Consider the following 25,394-nt stretch of genomic DNA (forward strand, 5'->3'; position numbering starts at 1 on the left):
CTCCATTCTTCCGAGATCAGTAAAACCCAGATTGTTGGGGGCAATATGCTGACATTGTAAATCACCCAGAGAGTGCTGTAAAAGCACTAGGAAGCGCTTCCTAGTCTAAGTGCTCTTGTTATTGCTACTGAAGAACTTGGTGATGGGACAAAGAAGAAATGAAGAAAAACCAAATCCTACGAGAATATTCAAATCAACTAAAGATGAAAGACTGTTAGAAGTAAAAAGAAGAAATATAATGTTGGTTTATTTGATCAAGGCTAAAATAAGATATGTTGAAACTAAGTTTGCTTATACTTGTGGTGAATGTTGGAAGTAATTTTTTATGTATATTTTTCTCTTTATTATGTTCTTTGCTCTTTTTTCTCTTTCTTTTTTGTCTTTTCACTTTTTATACCTTTATTCTATTCCTTTTTCTGTAGGTTTAGTTTGTATTATATTTTATTATTGTAATCAAAATTCTTATAAGTATATAATTCACAGCAGTCAAAGGTTTCCAAAGTTTCTAGCTCAATCTTTCTCTAGTCTGGTTCCCTACAAATATGATAGACTGAAATTCCCAGTACTCCCAACATTCTGTCTGGAGATGATAATAATTATTATACTCTTTGAAAGCATTAAACTGTGTTTTTTCCTGGATGTTTACTAAATGTATTGTTCTTTCAGAAGCTATTATTGAAAGAAAAAAAGCAACCCAGAAAGCCAAAATGATAACTTTAAAGAAAAACAATCATTTATTTGGATATAGTTATTAATTAAGGTTTTGCATAACATTCATGGCCTTTAGATTTATGCCTTCCCGATTTCCTCTCTGATATAATCATTAGATTCTTTTTGCTTCCATTTCCAACTAGTCAGAGTCCAAGTCATAAAGTATGGTTAAGCTAATATACACTTATTAAATCAAGCTGTCTTCATAGACCACAGTTCGAAATTGATTGTTTTAGTAAGCTATGAAGATCAGCTCTACTCAGGGTTAGGTAAGAATGAAAGAGGAAACACTTGGTATTCTGACAGCCTCAGAAGAGGAAATGCATCAATCAAAGTTCATGAAACAGGAATATTTATACTGGTTTCTTGTCTAAGAACATGACGACCTGTTTTCCAATAGTTAGGGTGATTGGAGTGGCCAGGAAATTCCAGTTTTACTAGCCCCCCCCCTTTGTCTTCCTGTCAAGTCATGATTTAAGTAGACTTACCCTTTTTATCTTGAAGGAGAAAAAAGGAGCTAGCGAAGCTAAACAGCTCATTTCTGCTCTCTTTCCCCCACCTCACTTTTCCTGAGCCTCTTAGAGAAGCAATAAAAATGTCAGTACAGTCATAAAAATGCTTAGAAGGCAAAGGAAGGTTGATAACAAGGAGAAGGGCTACTTGGGGGCAAGGAAAGCTGTGGGAAGCAAGGACAAGGGAGATAACAAGAGCAGAAACATCAGAGAGTAATCATTATTTTAACATACATATTCTGTATTCTTAGTAAAGCCATTATTTTTGTAGTCCCCAGCTTCATTATGTCACAACTTCAGACCTCATGGATTACATGTATAAATAAGTTGATTTGCATATATACTTTGATAAACCTAGGCAAGAGAGTTGCCACACTTTAGGTTTGCTATTGCAACCTCTGTACCAAATAGATGCAGGTTGTGCTTCTGTTTCTAGGTATTCTGGTCTCTCTTATTAAGCAAAGTCATGAAGGAGAAATTCCTTCCACAATTTGGTATGAAATTAAAAAACAAGCATGGGTGGCTGGAGAATTCTGGAAGTTGAAGTCCATCTTAAAGTAGCTGAGATTGACAAACACTGATCTATGGTGATGCAGTATTTGTATGACTCCCCAGCCATTCATACTTCACAAATAGTATGCCTGCACTGATTCACTCATGAATTCCAGTTTGTGTTTTCAGGAAACATTGATTTGCAATATCTATACTGTCATGTGTCTGATTAACGAAACATTTAAAAGGACTTTCAGGCATATTTTTATCCTAAAAGCATTTATTAAGGTTACAGAGATGTCAGTACGGCATGGTGGAAATGCTTAGATCTGAGATTCTTTTCCGTTGCACATACATTCCAGGCATTTTTCCCTCCCCTATTTTGGGGTCATGGTTCACATCTTCCAATTAACTTGGAAGATGTGATTTACTTCCGGTTTCTTTTTCCCAGGGCTTTCCTTATTCTCCTCCCCTTTCACTGTTGCCTGATTTAACTATAAAAATACCAGACAGTTCTGCATATTGTCAAAGCAAGAATATACAGTATTTGCAGCGTTGACATATACTTTGGATGAGAGCAGAGTTTTTCAGTTCCACATTCTGCAAAATCCTAGAACAGGGGTCTTTAAACTTGGCCCTTTTATGACTTGTGGACTTCAACTCCCAGAATTCCTCAGCTAGGCACGCTGGCTGAGGAATTATGGGAGTTGAAGTCCACAAGTCATAAAAGGGCCAAGTTTGAAGACCCCTATCCTAGAATATCCTTGATTTTTTTAAGAAAAAAAGTTAAATAAAGCCCATTTTAAATGAAGCCCATTTTCTTTCACTAAAGCATTGTTCTTGTTGTTCTTATCAGAGGTTCTGGGAATTTTTTCTTTTTAAACTGACAGATCCCATGGCCTGAAAAGGCTTGGAAATGCTCATCTTAAGCAGTTGAGGAAGCTTTTGGCAGCCCTTGGCAAGACTGATACAGAAGCAGCAGCAGCTTTGCAGCTCTGCTTCCCCCCTTTCATGTGAATGACCAGGTTCTGCCTCAATACATGAATTTGGCTTCATCTCCAGCAGCACATTTTGTGTCCCAGATTGATCAGTGCTTTAAAATTTTGCCCAGATCCACCTGTTGATGAACCTTTCAAGCAGGGTTTCATCAAGGGGTTTTTAAAGTGTGATTCTCCCTTCCATACCAATACCTTTGGGGAAGCTGAAGCTGAAAATGGCCAGTCCAATTGCAACTGCGAGCTCCTCTCCCCACCAACTTCTGTTGACAAATGTTCTTTTATTAAACAAAATCATAAAGGAGAAATTTCTCCTAAACTATGTCACAAAATAGCAGCCAATAGAACATTAGAGAAGAGCAAAGATGGTCAGGACAGTTCATCCCTATGTCAGATATTCTATGTACATAAGCAAAAGCTTGGTTCTATTATCAATCAGAATAGAGCTGGAAGGGACCTTGGAGATCTTCTAGTCCAATCTCCTGCTCAAGCAGGAGACCCTATACGAGAGTTCCCCAACCTTTCTGGGTTGGCAGCCCGGAGGGGAGGAGAGGGAAAAGAGGGGATGGTTTTATGGGAGGGGTAGGCGTGTGCGCACACGAGCTTGCACAAGTGCGGCTAAGCACCTGTGATGCTCATGCGAGTGGGGTCATGAGCTCCCGTGATGCTCATGTGAGTGGGGCTGTGTGCATGTATGCATGTGCATCAGCCAGCAACTCACATGGCCCAATTGGTAATAGGCCATGGACCGGTAGTGGACCACAGCCCAAAGGTTGGGAACCTCTGCCCTATACCATTTCAGACAGGTGGCTGTCCAGTCTTTTCTTAAAAACCTCCAGTGATGAAGCACCTACAATTCTGAAGGCAAGCTGTTCCACTGGCTAATTGTTCTCATTGTTAATTCCAGATTGCTTCTCTCCTTGATTAGTTTCCATCCATTATTGTTAAAAATCATTCATGAGGAAAAGATCACTGTTGATCTCCATGACTGAAACTACTTATATCAGTCAAGTATAATTCCCTCTTCTCAGTGTTTTCTTAAAGAGATCAGCTTCTTAGGCCACAATTTCCAATAGGGAATGAGGATCAGGTGAGGGATATCAATTCTTCTGCTTCATTTTTAAACCTCAAAATCCACTTCTCCAACAACACACGTTTCCCTATGGTTCATTGGGGGAAATATACTGTACAAGAATCTGTATAATTCCTATCACTGAAAAGTTCAAGTATCTGGGAGAGCATTTGGAGGCAGAAATCAAATAAATGAAGAAGAAGCAGTTATGATTTGCCTTCTTCTATGACTATACTGTCATGGTTCCGATAGATGAGACCAACTAAAACAGAACTCTGAGGCTTGAGGTTTCCTTTAAGAACATGTTTATTGGCTACAAAGTATCGGCACTGTCAAAAGTGAAACCAAGACTAGAGTTCCCTTTAAAAAGTTACAGTATACAAAGTTAAACTTTCCATTACTATGCAATGAACTACATTTCCCAATAGATTAGTTTGGCGGGCTTTCTAACAGAAAGCTCAGCTGGACAGAGAATTGTTTAAGCTAGCAGAAAAATTCCACCACCACCCCTCCCATTTTGGTGGCAAGTGAAAACGAGCAAAATGGCTTCATTCAGTTTCATTGCAGAGTTGACACGTACATTTTGCTGATTTTTGGTTTGACACTTCATTTTATTAAAAGAAAATATCACAGAATTTGAAGCTAAATTGGTTTGTTTCATCCATGTCAACGTATATAATTTCAATATGTAACTTATAGGCTAATTTGCATGATTATATATAATTTCAATATGTAACTTATAAGCTAATTCGCATGATTCATACCAGGGTTTGAGGTAGTCCCAGATACATGGAAAATTGGTCATAGTCTTTCTCTACAATTACATACTTGGAAGATCCTCCCAACTCTAGCTTTATAATTCTGCTGCTCTATAGGGATGTCCTTCCAAAAGGAGTACTTGAAATTAGGCAACTGTAGGATAATACCTTGTATGAAAAAGATTTGGCCTGTGAACCTCTTGATGTGTACTTTAAAATTCCGTCTGTCATTATTTTGCTTTCATGTGAAGGGAAAAGGATTTACAAGTTGAGAACAGATGCATATACAGTAGCTATTGTAAATCTTCTGCAATGGTTTCCTGCAAAGTCTGAGAATGAATTTTGTGAGTAATTTTCTAGCACTCGTTTATTTAAAACAGGGGTCTTCAAATTTGGTCCTTTTTTATGACTTGTGGACTTCAACTCCCAGAATTCCTCAGCCAGCGGGTTTGAAGACCCCTGATTTAAATCATTTATGTGCTCCCTTTCCATCCATCATAATCCTCATGTTATCTGACACTCCACTATAACAACCTGTGCCCCAAGTGCCAGAAGATGTCAGCTATAACTTCATTTGAAAAATTCAATTTAATGAGGACAAATTCATTTTAAATTCATGTTGAACAGGATAGAAAAATGACAAAAAAGAATTAAGAGGACAGATCTTTTAACTGCAGCTTTAAAAAATATTATCTTAACAGCAGTGTTCTATTTTTAAAAAAGGGAAAAAAAGAGAACAAGGTAAAAGAAAAAAAATAATATTGACAAAGTCCAAAAGAATAGGACTTGAAAGTCCATGTCTGCCAGCAAATACAAGACCCAGCACTTTAAAAAGAATATTAAAATTGTCTGTTTATTGGAGTCAGACTTGCTTAATGAAGCTTTGTCTATCCACTCCTAATCCCCACCATTTAAAGAAAATTCAGTTACCTGTAACGGGCAAGCTGTAGAGGCAGGATTCCATTAGCGAATTCTATGGCATTTCATGGGTTCTAAATAAGAATTATAGGCAGTCTTCTTACTACTTGATTTAGCAGGACATTCATGTTTAATTTTCCAGAAATGTGTTTCCATAGGTTTTTTTTCCAGTTCTCAGCAGGCAACCTCTTACTAAAGGACAGCCTAGTCCAGGGGTCTTCAAACGTGGCCCTTTTATGACTTGTGGACTTCAACTCCCAGAATTCTTCAGCCAGGCACGCTGGTTGAGGAATTCTGGGAGTTGAAGTCCGTAAGTCATAAAAGGGCCACGTTTGAAGACCCCTGACCTAGTCCTTAGAGTAAGAGGTAAATTTATAATTGTATTGATAACTGCTGTAAAAAATACCAGATGCCACTTCTTTGTACTTTTTTTCTTTCTTTTCTACTTTTTCCCTTTTTTATTTTTTGCACTTTTAGCTTTCTTTCTGATTTCTTTCATTTTGTTATTGTGTTACATATGATATATATGATATATTATTTAGAGAGAGAAAGAGAGAGAGAACTTAGCATTCTGTGCATGTAATGAAAGCTGAGTTGCCTGGTCCCTGCAGCAAACTTGGGGCATCACAAATTATAAATTGTCTGACATTAATTTATTATTGATTTTATTTCTGTCAGAATAGCAGGAAAGTAGTGGATTTTTTTGCCTCAAGTTCAAAAATAAACCTGGATTGTATGGGGAGGAACTGGGGAACCACTGACTACGGTGCTTCTGGAATTTAAAAAATCCTAGACCAAACCATATTGTAGGTGGTTATTTAGAATAGTCTGCTAAGCATTTTTATTTTCCTACTTCCTTGATGGGCTACATTAATTCAACTGGTACAGACAAATCCCCACATTGGTATATGAAATATTGTTGGCACTGGCTATGTTCACACAGCCCATAAACCTTTATAGTATTTTAAGAGAGGTGCCACAAGCTACCATATTGCTTTTCTATTTGCAATGTATTTCTCCAATTTTGGCAATAGCTTTCAGTTGTATTCTTGCTTTGTTTATTGATTTGGTAGGAGGGCAAGGATATTCATTTATTTCTCTCTTTCCAGGTTGGGTCTGAGTTGGTATTTAATTTGGGATTCTTAGTCTGATCATTTTTATAGTTTCTTGGATACGTTGTTTTTCTTATTGCATAAGTCAGGGGTGTCAAACTGCCGGCCTGCAGGCCGGATGCGTCATGGTGAAACCGTGCCCACCCCATTGCGGGCAATGAAGAAAAAGCTTGATACGTCGCAACACGTCACGTGATGTTGCGAGTTTGACACCCCTGGCATAAGTTATGCTTCCAGGAAAAGGAATGGTTTATTGGCAATTCCTGGGGCTGAGGAAATACCATAGTGCAGTGTTTCTCATCCTCACCAATTTTAAGATGTATGGACGTCAACATCCAGAATTCCCCAGCCAGCATGCTGTGTCAGAAATTCTGGGAGTTGAAGTCCACACATCTTAAAAGTTGCTGAGGTTTATTAATACTACTAGAGGGACTGTTGCTGGTGGCTTTTCAAGGAGATAAGAGGGTTAGGCAAGCTATGCTGCTTCTATGTATGGCTACAGATCTTGGTTGCAAAAATCCAGATTATCTAGATGGTCTCAAGGAGTTAAATTTCCTGTATGATTTTGCTGCCAATCAGTGGCTGTCAAGAGTTTTGCATCCTAAATCTGATAGTATTAAAGTAACAGAATCCCTTTTCTTTGCATTTCCTTACACTTAACGGTGATTATGCTACGTTTATATGAAAAGCTTCTTGCTTAGATATTGGCATTTCTTTCAAGAGAACCGAAGTTGTCAACCTATTATGGATGCATTTACACATAGCAGAAATCCAGCCAAGTGACTGACACCTAATAAGGTACTTTACCTTGAATATTACTCTGCAGCAATAGAATTTGTGGATACTTTGCAAATAGAAATGTCATTTCTGCAAAAATGCAGTAACAATAAAGGTAGACCCACACAGTGCTTTTATTGCTCTGCAAGGATTTATATGTAAGGAGAACAGCATATTTCAAAACAAACATAAATTACTTGGGGAACAATTTTGTAACAGATAAAAGGAGCAGAGAGTGTTGAAAGTAAATTGAACTGAATGCTCTCTCTGTGAGATTTATTATTTTTTTAAAATAGACCAATTCTTTCCAGGAGGCCAGATGGACCATCGTAACACTACTAATGTTATTTGTACATTTATTTTGCAACTTAGAGCAGCGTGGTATAATGGTTAAAGTGTTAGATAGTTACTGCAGAAGCTCTGATTCAATCCCACCTCAACTATGGAAGTTTACTGGTACTTTGGAATATTTGGGACTCTTAAATTTATAAGATTTAAATATACTTAAAGACATATTGAAAGACTTACAAACGTGTAAGATATTTGTTTATAATTTTTGTTTATAATTGTTCCGCCTTTTTTGCAGTTTCTCTATATCTTGGTGCACTTCAAATCACATTTAAAATATTCAAAATATGCATTAAATAATGAAGAGGTTGATTTAATACATAAAATAAATTATGAGGCGTATTATATTCACGGTAGCAGAATAGCCTTTTATCACTTATGAATGCTCCATTAGAATTGACTGGAAGGTTCAATTGCTGGCCTGTTGTCAGTCAGAGGGTTTCGCCCTCCCTGAATCTGCCTCGGGGGGGGGGTTTCTTTTGGGGACTAGAGTGACCCCCTTCCCCGCCACGTCCCTTTGCAATGGAGGGAGCCGCAGGGGAGCAAATGAGAGGCAGAGCTGATGTGTGGGGAGAGATACCAGAAGGCAGGACAAGAAACACTTGATGGAAACTAATCAAGGAGAAACTTCCTATCAGTGAAGACAATTAACCAGTGGAACGACTTGCCTCTAGAAGTTGTGAATGCTCCAACACTGGAAGTTTTTAAGAAGAGATTGGACAACCATTTGTCTGAAATGGTATAGTGTTATTAATAAAGGAGAATATTTGGAACTCAGGGTTGATATGAGGGGTCCTTGGTGCTCCCTGAGCTTGTTTTCTTGCAGACGTTTCATTACCAAACTAGGTAACATCTTCAGTGCTAGTGAAGGGTGCTGTTTGCTGTCAGCTTTATATTCTGGTGGCTTGCCCTGTCAGTGTTGTTGGGGGTGGTTCTTTGATTGGGATGTTTGCTGTTGGCTTCTTTAGTAGTTTCTTGATTGTGGTATTATTTACTTGATTGTTGGTCTGATGTTAACCTTGGGAGTTAATCTATGCTGATCTGGATGCTGACTACTGGTGGGGAGGTGCTTGGGTCTTTGGGGTTTTTTTGGGGGGGGGCTGGGTGATGGTCTCCTGCTTGAGCAGGGGAAGACCTCCAAGGTCCCTTCCAATTATAATGATGATGATTATTTGAAATGCCTAACGTCTAGAGATTGTTCAGAGATTTAAAATAGAAAATCTGTATTTATCATTAGTTTATTATTCTTTTAAATATTTGTTACACAAACTCTGTAGCTAAACTTAATAGCATTCTAATGTAGGTGTGCATCTGTTTGAAATGTAAATGGTATAGTATATAGAATTTTTCCCATAATGAAAAAGTAATGATTCAGCAGACTTGCTAAGCTGCTTTATGTTTACATCTCCCTCATCCTTTAAAAAGCACTTTTGTTCCTCTGAATCATAACAACATATATTTAAATAGAATTTCTAATGAAATCTATATATGGTGTTATCTGGAATACCTTTTCAACTTTAATTCCTAATATTTCTAATATCTATTATCTAATTATTAATGTAATTAATATTATCTAATAATGAAATAAAATTTTTAATAGAAAGGAAAGAGATTAACTTAATTCCGATTCCTATCTTTTTAACTTCTTTTAGTTTTAAAAATAAAAATATTTTTGTAGATTTTGGGAACATCACATTCAAAAACCCATCTTCCCATAAGAAATATATTCATATTGTGTGACTGCATAAGAAATAAGCTAAATTGTCAAATGCTGTCATATTTAAAATGCTTGTTCACAAGAATTACATTGTTGAAACTTTGAGGTCTTCAACATGACATCAATAAGCATCACCGTGGCTACTACATTTGCTGAAGTGCACAATTTCAGAACCATCTTTATTTCTAAGAATAATTCTGGGTTCCCCAAGGGTTCCAAAATCTTTCTAAAAATTAAAAATAGTTTCAATCGAATACTTCTGCATGATGTTACTCTATATTAACTGGTTTATTTTGGCATACTTGACATTTTATTTTTCTATTGATATATTCCCTTCGTCCTTCTTGGGATTGTAGGTTCCTTAAAATATTATGCATATGTCTTCTGGACAGAGGTATTCTGCTATGTTGTATGATTTGGCACCAGGAGTTCAGACCAGCACTATATATAAGTCTAGGACCAGTGCTTTTTTTGTAAAAAAAAAAAAAAAAAAAGTGCCAGAACTCACACACATCATACAACCCGCCTTGCCTACCCTACAAGGTTCCTTCCAAAAAAGGTGCTGGAACTCCGTTCTGGGCGTTCTATGACAAAAAAAGCCCTGTCTAGGACCACAAGGCTCATTTGCTTTCTGTGGATCATAGGTAAAAAGTAAGATCGGGACCATTTTAATGGATTAGGCCTCAGATTTCCATCTCTGCTTTATACTTAAAATTTGGTTATATTACTTCATGTTTACATTACGGAAAATGTGCTTTGATTTCAGTCCCAGTATTTATTTGTGAATGAAGCAGCTCTTTCTCTGCAGCCATTTTGTGCTATCTACAACACACAGCCAAAATTTCACTGGCTCCAGAGGCAACAATCTATGATGTTAATAGGACATTGACAAAAACAATATTGATGGAACGGGGGAATCAAATCTATTGAAACATCTGCAAATTAATCCTGATTTCAAAATTTCTATTTACCTTCACCGTTTTAACCCACCAAATTACAAGAACTGATATCAAAGAACTGATTTTATGATACATTACACAGCTATTTTTGTTTATGTGTGTGTGTGTATTACATGTGTAATATATATATATGTATGTGTAATACACACACATATATCCATATACATACATACATACACAGATACACCCCCCCTTTATTGGGTGCAACATCTGATAATTTAAAAAACAACTTTTACCATCCATGATTCCCAAATAGAGACAACGATTTAACTGACAACTAATACTCAACTCTTGTCCACATACTACTAAAGATGCATACACCATGCAACATTCGGTCCTTTTTTTTCTATTATCCCCTTACAATTTCTACGTTTGATTAATCATATTTAAAGAAAGATTGGCCAACACCTACTTTACAAACTGCCTCTGAAGCTAATATTCAAATGTGTATGCCAGGGAAAGAATGTGTAAAATTCTTCAAGTCTTTTGTACATATTATTCATTGTTTTTCCCTTCCTATAGGAAGCCGTGGACGATCTCTTGATTCTCCTCAGCCTTTGCCCCCTTTTCAGCCTTGTTTTCCACTAGAAAACAGTTCGTAGTTTAGGCGATATTTTACTACCGTTTATCACTACTGCATCCAACTTGCTCCGTCTCTTCGCATTGCACAAAAGCACGTGAGCCACCACATTTCCCACATCGCACACGTCTTCTACATACTGCAGTAACAGCAGGGACGTGTATCCAAACTTTTGACATGAAACGGACAGGGGAAAGAGTATGTGGTCTCCACTGAAACCCTTCTGATCCCCCGCTTTGAAGGAGAGCTGTTACAGGAGAACGCAGCGCCCTTACTTTTCTATTAATCGAGCCTTGTGGCTCCGTCAAGGTCTTTCTTGTATCTCTTACTCGGTTCATTTCTAACGGGACCCTCCACCCTCTACGATCCCTCCCAAGAACGGAGCCGGCCGGTATTTGTTCCGACGACCTAAGTCCTCAGCAAATTTATTCGCCTCTTCCGAAGTTTATTTTCGACCCAAGGTTTGGCTGCAATCTACATTTAGGCGGTTGGGCTGACACAATTGTTGGTTTATTAAAAGAGAAGCCCGCTGAATGTTGGCTGCATTGTTAAGCCGCCTAGAGTGGTGCAGTAGCAGCTGGCTCTGCATGTTGAGTAAATGCCATTATGCTTATAGGGCTGGATTCTCCTGAAAGCGTGTTTCAGGTTGCACAGCTCTGCAACGTTGGCGAGCGCAGGATGATACGGCGCACTACGCATTTCGGCTCCACCTCCAGCCCGATCCTCTAAAAAACGGAGGCTCCTAAACGGTCTGCTTTGCATGTCGTCCTCCAGGACTTTATTGTCACTCACAATCTTCCATCCAGTAAATCCCCTTTTCCCAGAAAGGCTCACTCCTCTTCCCTTAGCCAGAGCTTCAGCTCGAGAACTTTCCATTCACCGCGAGAATCCCTCAGTCGCGGTGCGGGTACTGCGCCAGCGCTGGTTTTCCCCAAGACTCAAAGCGGCCTCAAACGCCTACCATTAACCCTCCCGCCCGCCCGCGCCCGCACGGACTCCTCAATAGAGGGCGCACGGCTCCCGAGCCAGACTGTGCATGCCCGAGTGACGCATTGCAGGTACGAAGCCACCAATCAGAGGAGCCTGTTAGTTGTTCACTCACTCACACGTTTTCCTTCGTCCGTCTTCTTTCGCCGAGCTAAAAAGTTCCTTGTTAATAAATAAATAAACCCTACTCGACAATCTTACTTTAAGAGGGTACACCAACTCTTTTATCATTCAATTTTTTTTTAATCTTTAGAGAAGTTCGTATGTCTGAGGCAGAAAAATGAAATTCCCGGCGAAGGAACGGGATACATAGCGGGAGCGACGGTTGATACGCTAGTTGCGGAACCGGATCTCCTTTATTCGCGCTTTTCCTTTTTCGCTATGGTGGTGGGGAGGGAAGGGGGGGGAGGGCGCGGATGGATCTGAGAAAGCAGTGAGGTGGTTTATGAGGCGCTGCCGGCAGGCGTGCTTCGTTCAGTGTGAGGTGAATCGCCGAGGCGTTTGGGTTTTAGGAGCTGGAAGAAGCAGACGGCGCGTCACTCCTGTCTTCTGTGCCGAACAAGGCGGCACCGGTCGTGATCTTTAGCCTGCAGTAATCGCCGCCAGGCCCGGCAAGAGCCAAAATGGTTAGCAATGGTTAGGGAGGGCGAGATCGGTCGGGGGGAAGTGGGGCGATTTGTGGGCTGATCGCGGCAGTTGGTAGCAGAACGAGGCATGAATTGCTTAAATTTCGCTTTTTTTTTTAAACTTTAGTGGGGCGATGGGGGACCCGGGAGGCATCCTGTGTGTGTTGGGGGTCGGTCCTGTGGGGACAGCAGATAACATTGAGACCAGTTGAGAAAGAGCGCGCTGAAGTCCGACTTCCTCGCGCGCTCGTGTCAGCGTCCTCCCGTCGACTTCAGAATTCAAACGGACGCCAACTGTTTTTCTTGGCGCCATGCGGGGGGGGGGGTGGTAGAAGAACAGAAGGTCTGTTGAAGTGGTAACTTCCCTTGTTAGATTCGTTTAAGGAAGGGGGGGGGTGTCCTGAGAACGCGGTTCGCGGTAAGGGAGCGGGGGGGGCGGGTAAAATTCCGTTGCTGTAGCAACCGAGTTGTCGCCGCTGCTCGTGCAACGTTTGAGGCGTCGCGGGTGGGAGGCGGGAGTTCTCAGAACTGTGGCGGCTCCCCGGTTTGTTTTTGGCGGCAGTTCGTGTTTGTAGAAGAGATTTGGGGAGAAAGCAACCGGGGATCAGCTTGGCAAAGATCACACACCTGAAGCTTAAACCGCTTGGCGTTTATTTTTATTTTTTTTTAAAGAAGTGCAAAGTTTATGCTTTCCCTGAAAAGGAAGACTCGGTTAACGTAAAAAGGGTACAGTCGCGCCATGAGGAAAAAGTCTAATGGGTTAAAGCGTGAAGGTTACATTGGAATATTTTGTGTGTGTCGAGAGAATATTTTCTTCCTACTCCAGGAAATGCAAGAAGCCAAAATCGGAATCTCAATAAACACTGGAAAAAGTTTTCTTGTACATTTCTGTGCAGACTTTTTTTTTGGGGGGGGGGATAGGGAGTTGTGTAGGATGCGTTATGCTCTGGGGTTTCTAGCTTAACGCAAGTGAAGCCATATTAAGAAATGTTGAGGAATATTACGAAGAAGCGTAATGAGAAATAATCATCAAAAGGTTGTATGAATTGGATATAGGAACTTTTATCAGGAAAGAAAATAAGATAATCTAAGGGATACCCTTAAAATATTAATGCTGTGTTGCTGCTATTATAGTGTTCCCTCCGTTTTAAAAAGATTTGGTTGTACTTCCTATATTTTTAACAGGTAATACGTTGAACGGGTAATATATTTTTATACCTATAAGGAAATGTTTGAAATTTGAAGACTTGGAAATGAGCAAGAAAGTCCTAGTGATAAATTAGGATTCTGCTGGATGTTGAAATAAATGTGGATTTTGTGCTCAGACCATCTTTCAAAGTGAATTTTCTTGAGAGGAAATCGTTTAGATGACTATTTTTTTTGTCTTTTTTTATTAATGATACTAAATGATTTGTTTTGATACTAAAGCTGAATGAAAGTTTATCCAGGACAACAAACTTCTCAGTGGCCATAAAAAGTATAGAACCTCAGAGCACAGGATAAATTTAGATGTTCTTAACATCAGTATCAGGATTCTAATTTCTACATCCTCAGCAGCTAGACAGGGCCAATCATTTCATTTTCTGTTACCCTGCAGAACATTTCAGGTTGACTGTTCTAAATATTTATGAATTTGAAACAATCTTTTCTCTGAATGTAAATCGTTGTAAATGTACTGTATAGTTTTTTCATTGAAATAATGAGTATGAAGAAACTGAAGAATCTCAAAAATGCTGATGATTTTCTAACCAACTTGCAAGCCTTTGTGCAAGTAACCTATATACAGATTTCTAGTTTTGCTGCATGATCTCAGTGATAACTGCTCTTCAGCATGTCCCCATAAACTGATAATTTGCTTTAAAACAATGCTTAGAATATAAATATTTGCTCTGGAGTTTGGAAGAATCCCAGATACCAGATCACATAGATTAAAAAACATATGCTAACATGTAGGAGCTTAACTTTCTTACCTGTAGCAGTTTATTTCTAGATATTAGAAATATCTAATACTGATTCCATATTTATGACACATTGAATCATTTTAAATATGGGTTAAATGGCCAATTGAAGAATCCATATTGAAGAATTCTTAAAATGAAGTGAATAAACAATATGCATTCAAGATTGGCTAAGTAAAGATACTTTAATATTATATAATATATTATGCACATTTATTTATCATGGATACAAGGATTTTTTAAAATCATAAAAATCATATTACAGGAATGCTTTATTTTATTTTCCATGACAACTATAAGACATGTTCCGTTCTTCCCCCATGGGACTTTGAATTTAAGAGGCTTTAGTCTGTTTTTGACCTTAGAATTGCTGAAATATTTCTTGAATGTTTTCTATTATAGAATTAATTCTGTTGCTCTCAGTCTTGTGAATTTTTTGGGATGAAATTTCAGATTGTTGCTTTGTGTTCTAGGGAGACATCAAGATCTCAACAGAGTTTCACCTGGGAATCTAGAATTTGTCATGTAAATGTATTTGTAGGCCATAGTGCAGTTATGCCTCTGTAGAAGGTTACAAGTGATTCTTTCCAGCAATGAAAAATGAGATACATGGTGTAAAAGGCAGATTTGAGTAATTGATAGCAATAGCTGAATAATTTACTTCTAATGTCTGTTAAAGCAGTTTTTTGTTTGTTATGTATTGATAGAGCTACTCTTGAATAGCTCTTGAAAATGGGTCATTTTTCTAACATCAGCTTTAATATTTGAATTCTTTTTCATGTGCTCAGTCCTTATAATAGCAATTAATTATACAACTTTGTTGAAGAACCCACTGTCAGCATGCATATTTTTCAGTTAAACATTTTTATATTCCTGTGATATTTGATACAATGCAGTTGTGTTATACTTACATACTGCATTTAGATATCTTAGTTTTAATTAATAAAGCTTTATTTTTATCCCACCTTTACTTTTAGGTGTAACTCAAGGCAGTAAACATCTAATATCCCTTCCTCCTCCTATTGCTCCATTATAATCCTTTTTAAAAAATGAAAAGGATGAGAAGAGAGTCAAAGAAGAGACATTCTAATTCTTGTATGTAGAATTTTCTGTTTTCTAGAATCCAAGAACTGGTAGATGAGAAAATATTTAGGGAAGGGAAGCAAGTTTTAATTACTGACCATTGACAAGTTGTAGTTGCTTTCATTACATTCAGTTTCTTGAAAGGAAGCTTCCCAGTGTATAAATGCACGACAGCAGATTTTAAATTACACGACAGGATTTTATTTTTCTTTCTTTCTTAGCAACTTTATGGGCCTTCAGGAGATGCCCTACTAAAGCTATGTTAAGTGAGGTGATAGTGGTGATAATATACTATATAGCACTATAAAGAGTTCTCCAGCTGTTTTACTTACTAGCATAACATCCTTCTCTTGTCTGCTCCCTTTAATTCAATAGGTATGGGTAAATGGGTAGTTTGATATCTGACATGGCTGTAGAAAACTTTTTGAAGGGTTGCAGCAGCTCCATCTTTCTGAAGCTTCTGAATAGCTGCTTTAAAGGCTTCCCCAACTTAAAGTGAGTCTGCATTCATCCTTGTTCAGAGTTTCTACTCGTACTTCTGACAGAGTTGCAGTGTGTGCACATGTATGTAGAGACTAGATAAAGCCCTTAAAGTATTTGAGCCTTCCAGAGAATGCTGTTACCCGTTTTGAGGAAGAGCCCTTTTCACAATCTTTGTATAACTACTTAATAAACAATGTTTTATATTTGAGTTTTTAAGCCTTAATATGCATAATAATTGCATATTTATGGGAGTTGTAGTTGAAAACATTAGAAATATATCTAATTGCCCAACTTTGCCATAATTTCAGCTCTGACTTGAGCTGTACCAGGGCGTGGATAAAATAACCAGTGTAGTCAGCTATATATAGTGCTTCAAGATTTGAAAAAGCTGCTTCTATTTTATGTCACTAGAATACCTAACTATTAGATCCAAAAGGATGTGACTATTAATTTACTGCTTAATCACAATAATTGAGATTACATAAAATAAAATAAGTTGTAGGTAAAATGTAATATAAACACAATAATAAATATTAGAGATCAAATTGATAAATACAGCTTTGTTTAGGACTGATGTTGGTAGAGGTGTTGGAGTCGGTATAGTGGTACAATGCTTTTAATTCATAAAAGTTATTGCTGCTCTCTTTGCATCATTTTTCCTTCCTTGTTCTGACTATCATATTTTCTTTTGTTCTACACATCCTATAATCATAAGATCTTTTTCTAAAGTCTTTCAATAAATAAAAACCTGTTCAGTTTCCATAAATTTTTATTTATTGGAAGACTCAAAATATGGCCTTTTAGGAGATATTTTTGTACTGTGTTATCAAGACATAAGTTGATAGTTCTTAAAGATATGATTGATCTTAGGTTCAAGTAGATGTGACTAAAACACAATCAGATTTCATTGATGTTCTAGCCCCACTTGATTATTTTTAATCTCTATGCAATATAGACAACATTCTGAAAATCCTAACAGCCATTTTCTACTTGCTTTTCCAGGCCTTAGATGTTTCAAATTTTCCACATTGATTTGCTCATTGGAGAATATTTGGAATCTACATTTCAATCTCTATATGATGCAGTGAATTAAGACACAATGCATGTCTTGTATATTAGGAATGTTATGGGTCATTTTAAGTAGGATTTGAATATACTGAAATGTTACATAGAGAAAAATTAACAGTCAGACTTGGTTGTCAACCATTCGTTTCACAAAGAAGTTCTGAACTGAACGTTTAATTTTTTTTTAACTTGAGCTGACAAATTTGCTGCAGGGTTTTATTTTAGTATACTGAAAAGTTTAGGCAATACTTGTGTAAGTTGATCATCTCTAAAAATGTTAAGGTAAAGTTACACATAAGGTAAAGTTAAATATGGAATTGTCTAAAATTGAATATATGTTGGCTAATGTTTCATGCTTCAGGAAAGTGTCCCAAACCATTTTACTTGTGGAGAGCATTTCATAGGAAATTACATTATGCTTAGAGTAACCATTGTTCTTTATCTATAACAACAGATTTCCTGGATTGTTATATGCTCAAGATTAGTCTTGTATATGCTATATTCTGTATTTTCTATGAGGTAAATCTGCTCTAAGTTACAGTATCTTAAGCATTGTTAGCACCCTGTTGCACAGGTGCAAATTAATATTTTGGCAACGTGTCCAGTATGTTTTCCAAACACAATTACATTGTTTGTGCAAAATTATTCATGCAATTGAAGTTTTCTAATATGCATCAGAGTGCTATCTGGTAATTAAAGTTACGTTATTTAACCAGCTTGCTTATTTGCTTGTCCATAGAGAGTGAAAGTGAACAATTTCTCATTTCACATATAGACTACCTGCAAAATTATTTTTCTTATTTCTTATAACTTTATTATGGCTCATATGCATTTTGCCAAATTGTGTAATCTTTTGGAAATCTGAGGTGGGTCTGTTTAGAGTCCACTGAAATGAATAAAGTGAAGTTTAACTAATTAATATCCATTGAATTTGCCTTTATAAATTAAGGGTACTATTTAATAGGAGAGGTAATAGAGGTAGTTGGTAAGTCTCTACTTACTGTTGATCTGAGGACTGCTGGCTGTATAGAACTTGCTTCCTTTTCTCCATATAAAGAATTCAGCTGTAGCCACCAGTTGACTGGACCCATTTGGGGTTTTTTATTGCAGTGTCAAAGGGGTTGGGCTGTCTTTGTAGCTTGAAGCTGCAGCTTTCTGTCATGGTGAAGCCTCCCGTAAGACATTTACTTGTCTTATTTAGCATCTAAATCAGCAGAAAATAGCACTACAGTACTCTTCAGTGGTTTGCAGTTGGTTTTCAATTTTGTGCTGAAAAAGATGTAGAGCTTATTGCCTAGTCCCTCCTTTCAAGGAACAGTATAGATCAAACACAGCTACATTTAAATGTCTATTCATAGTATCATTTTTGCTCTGTATTCTCAAAGTTCCTTTATCTTTTCATTCCCTCTTAGATTATTTGCTTTGTTTTCAGAATTATAATCCTGAATGTAGAGCCTTGTGTATATTCTAAAAAAAAAAAAGTAAGAATGGTAAATATAAAACTAGTTTGCCAAAATATATTAACATCATTCTGTTTATATATTCTAGGCTGATCAACTGACAGAAGAGCAGATTGCAGGTGAGATGCCAGATTTATATTACGTATGGTGCTAATGTGTAATTTGCATAGATTTCATCAAAAGTACCTATAATGCTAGAATGTGAACATTTTGTCTAATTGGATAATTTTTATTCATAACTGGCAACTTCAATTACTGTGGATGTTGGGTACTCTAGAGCAGGTATGTCAAACTCACAACGTCACGTGTCGTGACGTATCACAACTTTTTCCCCATTTCTGGCAATAGGGTGGGCACGGTTTCGGCATGACGCATCCAGCCCACAGGCCGGCAGTTTGACACCCCTGCTCTAGAGAGAAGAGGTATAGGCAGAAATAAGATCCACTTCCTGCTTGTAAATCTCAGAAAGTTGATCCAGAAATATATTTATGGATCACAGTTAGTGTAATTCCATATTTACACCTCAGAAAAATTTGAAGGAAAAATTTCTTAAATTAACAGGAGCCATTTTATATTTGTTCCTTAATTTAACATTTTAAAGGAATTGCTAAAATAATAAAATATAATAGTGTGCTTTCAAAAGAATGTTATATATTCTGTTAGAATGTTTATTGTACCAAAGGGATAACATTAACCTATTGCAATCCAGGTAAGCAGTTACTCTGGTGCTCTAATGTAGCTTAAACGGAATTAGCATTAAAGAGAAAATTAGAAAGGACCTGCCCTAATTGATCAAAAGGTTAAAAGTGGTGGCAGGAACATTGTACCTTCAGACTTGCAAGATTCTGTTAATATAACCTTTATTTAGTAGATTTACCTAGAGCTGGCAGAAATTTATTAACTTCAATATGGAAAGTCTAATGTATTTGATGGATAGCTAGACCAGGGGTAGGCAACCTTGGCTCTTTTACGACTTGTGGACCAGCCCTACTGACTCAGGAATTCTGGGAGTTGAAGTCCACAAGTCATAAAAGAGCCAAGGTTGCCTACCCCTGAGCTAGAGTTAAGGCATTAAAATCAATAAATTATCACGTTAACATTTCTTTAAATCTTAAAAGATTACAAATATCCCAAGATTGTCCAAACCTAACTAGGCTTATTAAAATTGTGCATAATATTTAGATATCAAAAAACTACCCAATTGTGTATTAAATAAAGTTTATAAAATACTGAGTGAAACTATTAAGCTAGTTTCTCTCTCCAGATGAAATGTGCCTACTTCCTTAAGGAGGTTATAATATGGTAAACTGTTTTTTGAACAGGGAAAATTATTTGGCATAAAAAGATAATTAGGATCTGAGATTTATGTTCACATTTAACATCCTGCCTATGTGTGCAGAATAAGTATTAGAAAATCAAATTTCTCCCGCAGCAATATAACGTTTCTATTAGTCTTTTCAGAAACCCGTAGTTTTTGTAGGTATATTTTAGGAAGGTGTTATTCTGACATCTATTTAATTCTTGGCCAATAATTAAAGATTACCTGGTAAAAGTTCCAGTCCCACAAAAAGGCTTTTTTTTGTCTCAATAAAGAGGCACAGTCCAACGTATTTGAAAATAGTCTGTGATTATTATTATTTTTTAAAAAAAAAACTTAGTAGGGGTAACTGCTAATATCAACTATTATCTAGTGCAGTGGTTCTCAACCTTTTTAATGCCGCGACCCCAACCGGTCGTAAGTCGAGGACTAAACCGGTCGTAAGTCGAGGACTACCCAACCGGTCGTAAGTCGAGGACTTTCCCTGCCCAGGAGCGCCGCGCATGCGTGGTTCCGCCCCCTGCGCCGGCCGAGGCATAGCTGGCAAATGGCAGAGATGGAGCAGGCCGACCACCAGCTGGCCTAGCCCAAGGGAGGTAAGGCACCCGCCAGAAAAGGGGAAAAAATGGCGGACAAAAAAAATGGCGGACAGCCTTGCTTGGCGACCCCTGTGAAATGGTCGATCGACCCCAAATGGGGTCCCGACCCACAGGTTGAGAACCACTGATCTAGTGGGAATAAGAAATTATAGCATTCTCAGTCGGATCTCAAGGGTAAGAGGATGCAAAATCACAGAATAGCCTGCATTCTGTAATTCTCATCATACTCTAGTTCTTTCTATGCTTCAGATGGCACCGCAGCACATAGAAGCAAATATGATGGTGCTCTTTTCATTTTGCTAGGATTTAAAAGCTTTTGAAAGCTAGTCTTGTGGAAACTTTTATACACACATAACATGATACGGGAATAATTTTTATTAACTCGGATATTAGGTTACATATTTCTGCTTGAGGACTTGACGTGACAATCTTGAATACAGGTAGTCTTCGACTTACAGCCACGAGAGCTCAAAATTGCCATTGGTAGGCAAGGCATTTATTAAGTGAGTTTGGCCCCATTTTACAAACCTTTTGCCACAGTTGTTAAGTGAATCATGTGATAATTAAGTGAATCTGGCTTCCCCCCATTGACTTTGTTAGAAGCCAGCTGGGAAGATTACAAATGGTAATCACATCGCCTCGGACAGGGCATCTGTCATAAATACATGCCATTTACAAGCACCCAAATTTTGATCACATGACCATGGAAATGATGATGCATTAGTCATGAATGTGAAAACCAGTTGTAAGTCACTTTTTTCAACAGGCACTAAACAAATGGTAAATCAAGGATTACCTGTAGACATAGAATTACACGATCATGCAATAATAAGTAACAACATAGCAATAACGTACACAAGAAAGCCAGGGTAAGTTGGGGAAGTAATATTAAGCTGGTAAAGCAATCTTGTGCATATTGTCAATTATGCATAATTTGTCAAAATATGTACTTCAGTGAAAGTCATGTACAACGAGATGGAATTTTCTTGTGAAAAAATGTGAGAAAAAATGTTTTTAGTATTCTGTAATAGAATCCTGAATTTTTAATCAATAAAATAGGCAAATATAATATAAGTAGTAGGCAAAAGGTGGTATGCATTTGTGCAGTTGACATTGGGGCATAGTCTTTTGACATTTTAGTGCCTGATTACGTGCATTTTTAAGAGATCAGAATATCTATCCTAAAACAATTTAAAATGATGCATCCTTTAGAGCAGGGGTGTCAAACTTGCAACATCACATGACGTATTGTGACTTTTTTCCCATTGCTGGCAATGGGGTGGGTGCTGTTTCACCATGACGCATCCGGCCCACGGGCCGGCAGTTTGATACCACTGCTTTAGAGGGAGATTGATGAAGGATGTAAAATTATTTCTAGTACTTTTAAAGGATATATTTAAAGTTAGTTTATTAGTTGTTAACAGTTCCTTTCTTGAAAATCTTTTTTCAGCTATTCTTTATTAAGCTCTGTTCTTTCTATATGTTTTTTTTTTGATGTAAATGAAAAGTTTTCTTTAAAACTTTAAAAAATTATAGTAATATATCAGACCAAAACTGATTTATTGGGCATATTTTGCAGTTATATCCACATCTATACTCTATGGCAGACATGTCAAACTCGTGACGTCGCGTGACATATGGGGGGCAAAACAGGGTGGGCGTGGCTTCTGCGTGACGCGTCCAGCCCGCTGGCTGGCAGTTTGACACCCCTGCTCTATGGTATTTTGGGGAGTTAAACACTGTTGATGTTATAGAAACCATTTATCATTGATTCAACTTAAAAAAGACTTAAATTACTCTGACATATTCCCCTGTCTAAATGTAGTTCTAGTTTTTCTGTTTGTATTTTTTGATGCCCAATTCTGGGAAATTGCCTACGTACTTACATGTTTATTATAATATTGCATTATTGCCTTTCAGAGTAACATTATGCAAAGCCCAATAGAAAGCCAAAGTAATGAAAGGTGTAATATGTATAAAAAAAGAAATCACAGATCTAATTTATTCTATTCCTGTTCATTATATTTCTGCCTTTCTATTTTTGCTTTCACTATGCTGATAGACTGCTTTCTACTTTATCTTTACTTTTCCCCCTCTTTTAGAGGACACATCTCTAACCAAGCCTTCCTGTCAAAACATTTACTCTTCATGTATTTGTTTTGCAATTTGAATGTTTATTAATTTCATATGAATACTTTCAAAATTATTTTCAATTTTGCATTTCATGTACATTCATTCAGTATGTATTGACCCTATTTCTTGTTGGTTAACTAGTTCCTTGTCAAGCTCTGAACAGCAGGGCATAATTGAAGAAGCAACTGTTAGGTAAATTTAATACGTTTTAAGGCAAGAATTAAGAGTATAAAGTCTTAGTAACCCAGTCCTCTTTTATTAGTGAATTCTTCAAGAGAAAGTCTATTTGAAAATTTTGAATCTCTTCTTCTTGGGCTTTGTGCTATCCAGACTGAGCTACTATTTACTAGATAAATCATTAACAAACTTTCTCATCTGTTGATTGTTTATATCTAGAGGACCTTATGTTTTTTTTTTTGAACCTCTAGAGCACATTTCACATTCCCACTGTGTTCATTTTACAGGGATATACAGTAGTTTTCAACTTACAACCACAGTTGAGCCAAAATTTCCATTGCTAGCAAGACAGTTGTTAAGTGAATCGCCATAGTTGTTAAGTGAATCACTGGAGTTGTTAAATTAGTAACATGGTTGTTAAGTGAATCCGGGCTCACCATTGACTTTCCTTGTCAGAATGTTGGAAAAGGTGATCAGATGGTCCTGGGACACTGCAATGGTCATAAATACATGTCAGTTGCCAAGCACCCAAATTTTAATCTCATGACCATGGGGATGCTGCAATGGTTATAAGTGAAAAGGTGTCATAAGTCACTTTTTTCAGTGCTACTGTAATTTCACACGGTTACAACTAAAATGGTTGTAAGTCGAGGACTACCTGTATAGTCAGCTCTCTTTTATCAAGGAATAAATTGGTTAGCAGCTTGCTTTTATGCATAACCATTTCTATCATACGGTATATTATTCTTAGTGGATTCACCAGTGTTCAACTTCCGGTCCAATATATTTACTTCATCATAGTTCTTAATCTTCTCTTAACTCTAAGTCTTCATCTCTAAATCAATAAATATAACAATAACTTTTTTTCATATTCATGAAAACTTTTTTTTTTCATATTCATACATTTCACTGGCTTCCTGGAACTTTGTTCGTTATTCAAAATAGTTCGTCAGAACTTGGCAGACAAAAAATGAAAAGAGAAGTTGAGGGAGAAGAAAAGTGGGAATTGTTTTAAGAAAAAGATAAAGTTTACACCACAGTTATTTTTGTTAGGCATTATGGAAGATTTGGATGTTAAAGAAATGAATTTGATGTCGATCACAAGAAAGATAGATCTCGGTCTGGAGAAGATGGATAGATTATATTCAGAATAAATATGGGACTAAAAAGTTTCATTTGGGTTATGAGTAAACTCTAGAGTATTGTTATTATTAATAGTTTATTTTAATGGAATTTTTGTTAGTTTTAATTATATGATATTATTTTTAATATCAGTATTGTGTTGTTTAATATTTAGGTGATGAATATGTTTAATTTTAATTTGTTTAAATGTGTGTTAAAGGGGAGTTAAAGCGCATTATGGATTTGGTTATTTTAATAGTTGGTTAATGCTAGATAGATTTTGATTATTATATTTGTAACCCTGTGTTCAGCTCTGGGAAGTGGGGGAGGGGGAGGGAGGGATTTGGGGGTGGGTATGGGTTTATACTGTAATCTTCATAAAACTTTTAATTAAAAAAAAGTGGGAATTGTTTAAGGAATATAAATGGGTGGAATTCCCCCTCAAAAATATCCCACCCAAATTGTCTTCCTCATTCCAAGCAACTTTCACAAAAATAGAAGGGAAGTTTTTGGGTGATTTAATTACCTGGCCTGGAAAGCTATTTGGCAAAGAAAGAAAGTAAGAGTTAGACTTAAACAACAGAAGATTTGACCTACCAGAGGGGGCATAATATGATTAAATATCTGATTGAATATGATTAAAAGAACAGATAACCCTTAGATATAATTAGACTTTTATAATAAAAAATACGATTTAGAATTAGAATAGCACTTTTTTCTTTTTTGATGTGGGAAGTATGAAAATAAGAGGATGGCTGGTATGAATAAAATTTTAGCTATATAAATGTAATCTTGAGAAAATCATAACTGACAAATATTTTGAATATTGATGGGAAATTAAACTTAAATAAAAGCATGAAAAACAGGATATTGATTTAACAAGGAGATTTTAATTGCAAAACAATTAAAATAAAATTGGCTAGAAAAGAGGTTATAAATTGATATTATTGTTATTTGTATAATATTAGAAAAATATGATGAGGATGTTTATATTTAACTTTGTATGCACCAACAGTAGCAAGAATTGTAATTGTGTAATGTGGGGAAAATGAAAGCAAATTGGGGAAGAAAGGAGGATCAGGGGAAAAAACACTGGATTGTGCAGTATTGAATAGATTTATATTGAAGAAATTAATGTTAAGTATGTAAACCCAGACAACATGCTGTTTACTAGGCACTAAAGATTGTAATTGCTAAAAACCAATAAAACCTTTTTTAAAAAAATAGTTTGTCCCATAGCTTCTGTCCTTCCTTTAATCAAATTGTTGGGACATTCTGTAGTTTTAAATATTGAAATAGGTTATCCCTGCATAAGTGATACTAGTTTTATATGATTCCTATTCAAAATGGGGACATTTTATGTTCTGGAGAGATAGTTGTACTACTTCAAATATCAAGAGTTGAAGCTTCCATGCCATGATAAATTGTATAG

The 25,394-nt window shown here is 36.8% G+C and overlaps 1 protein-coding gene across 1 annotated transcript in view; it reads left to right on the forward strand.

The window, feature by feature from the left end:
• Window positions 1-12,387: 12,387 nt before the first annotated feature.
• The window catches only part of CALM2 (calmodulin 2), a 19,541-nt gene continuing 6,534 nt past the window's right edge, over window positions 12,388-25,394 (forward strand). Inside the window, exons 1-2 of the mRNA XM_015816403.2 lie at window positions 12,388-12,564; window positions 18,702-18,732. Coding sequence (XP_015671889.1) covers window positions 12,562-12,564; window positions 18,702-18,732 — 34 coding nt within the window. The 5' untranslated portion in view covers window positions 12,388-12,561. The remainder of the gene's footprint in view (window positions 12,565-18,701; window positions 18,733-25,394) is intronic.

The sequence above is a fragment of the Protobothrops mucrosquamatus genome, unplaced genomic scaffold, assembly GCF_001527695.2.
Source record: "Protobothrops mucrosquamatus isolate PMUCROS unplaced genomic scaffold, P.Mucros_1.0 scaffold448, whole genome shotgun sequence".
NCBI classification, from domain to species: Eukaryota; Metazoa; Chordata; class Lepidosauria; order Squamata; family Viperidae; genus Protobothrops; species Protobothrops mucrosquamatus.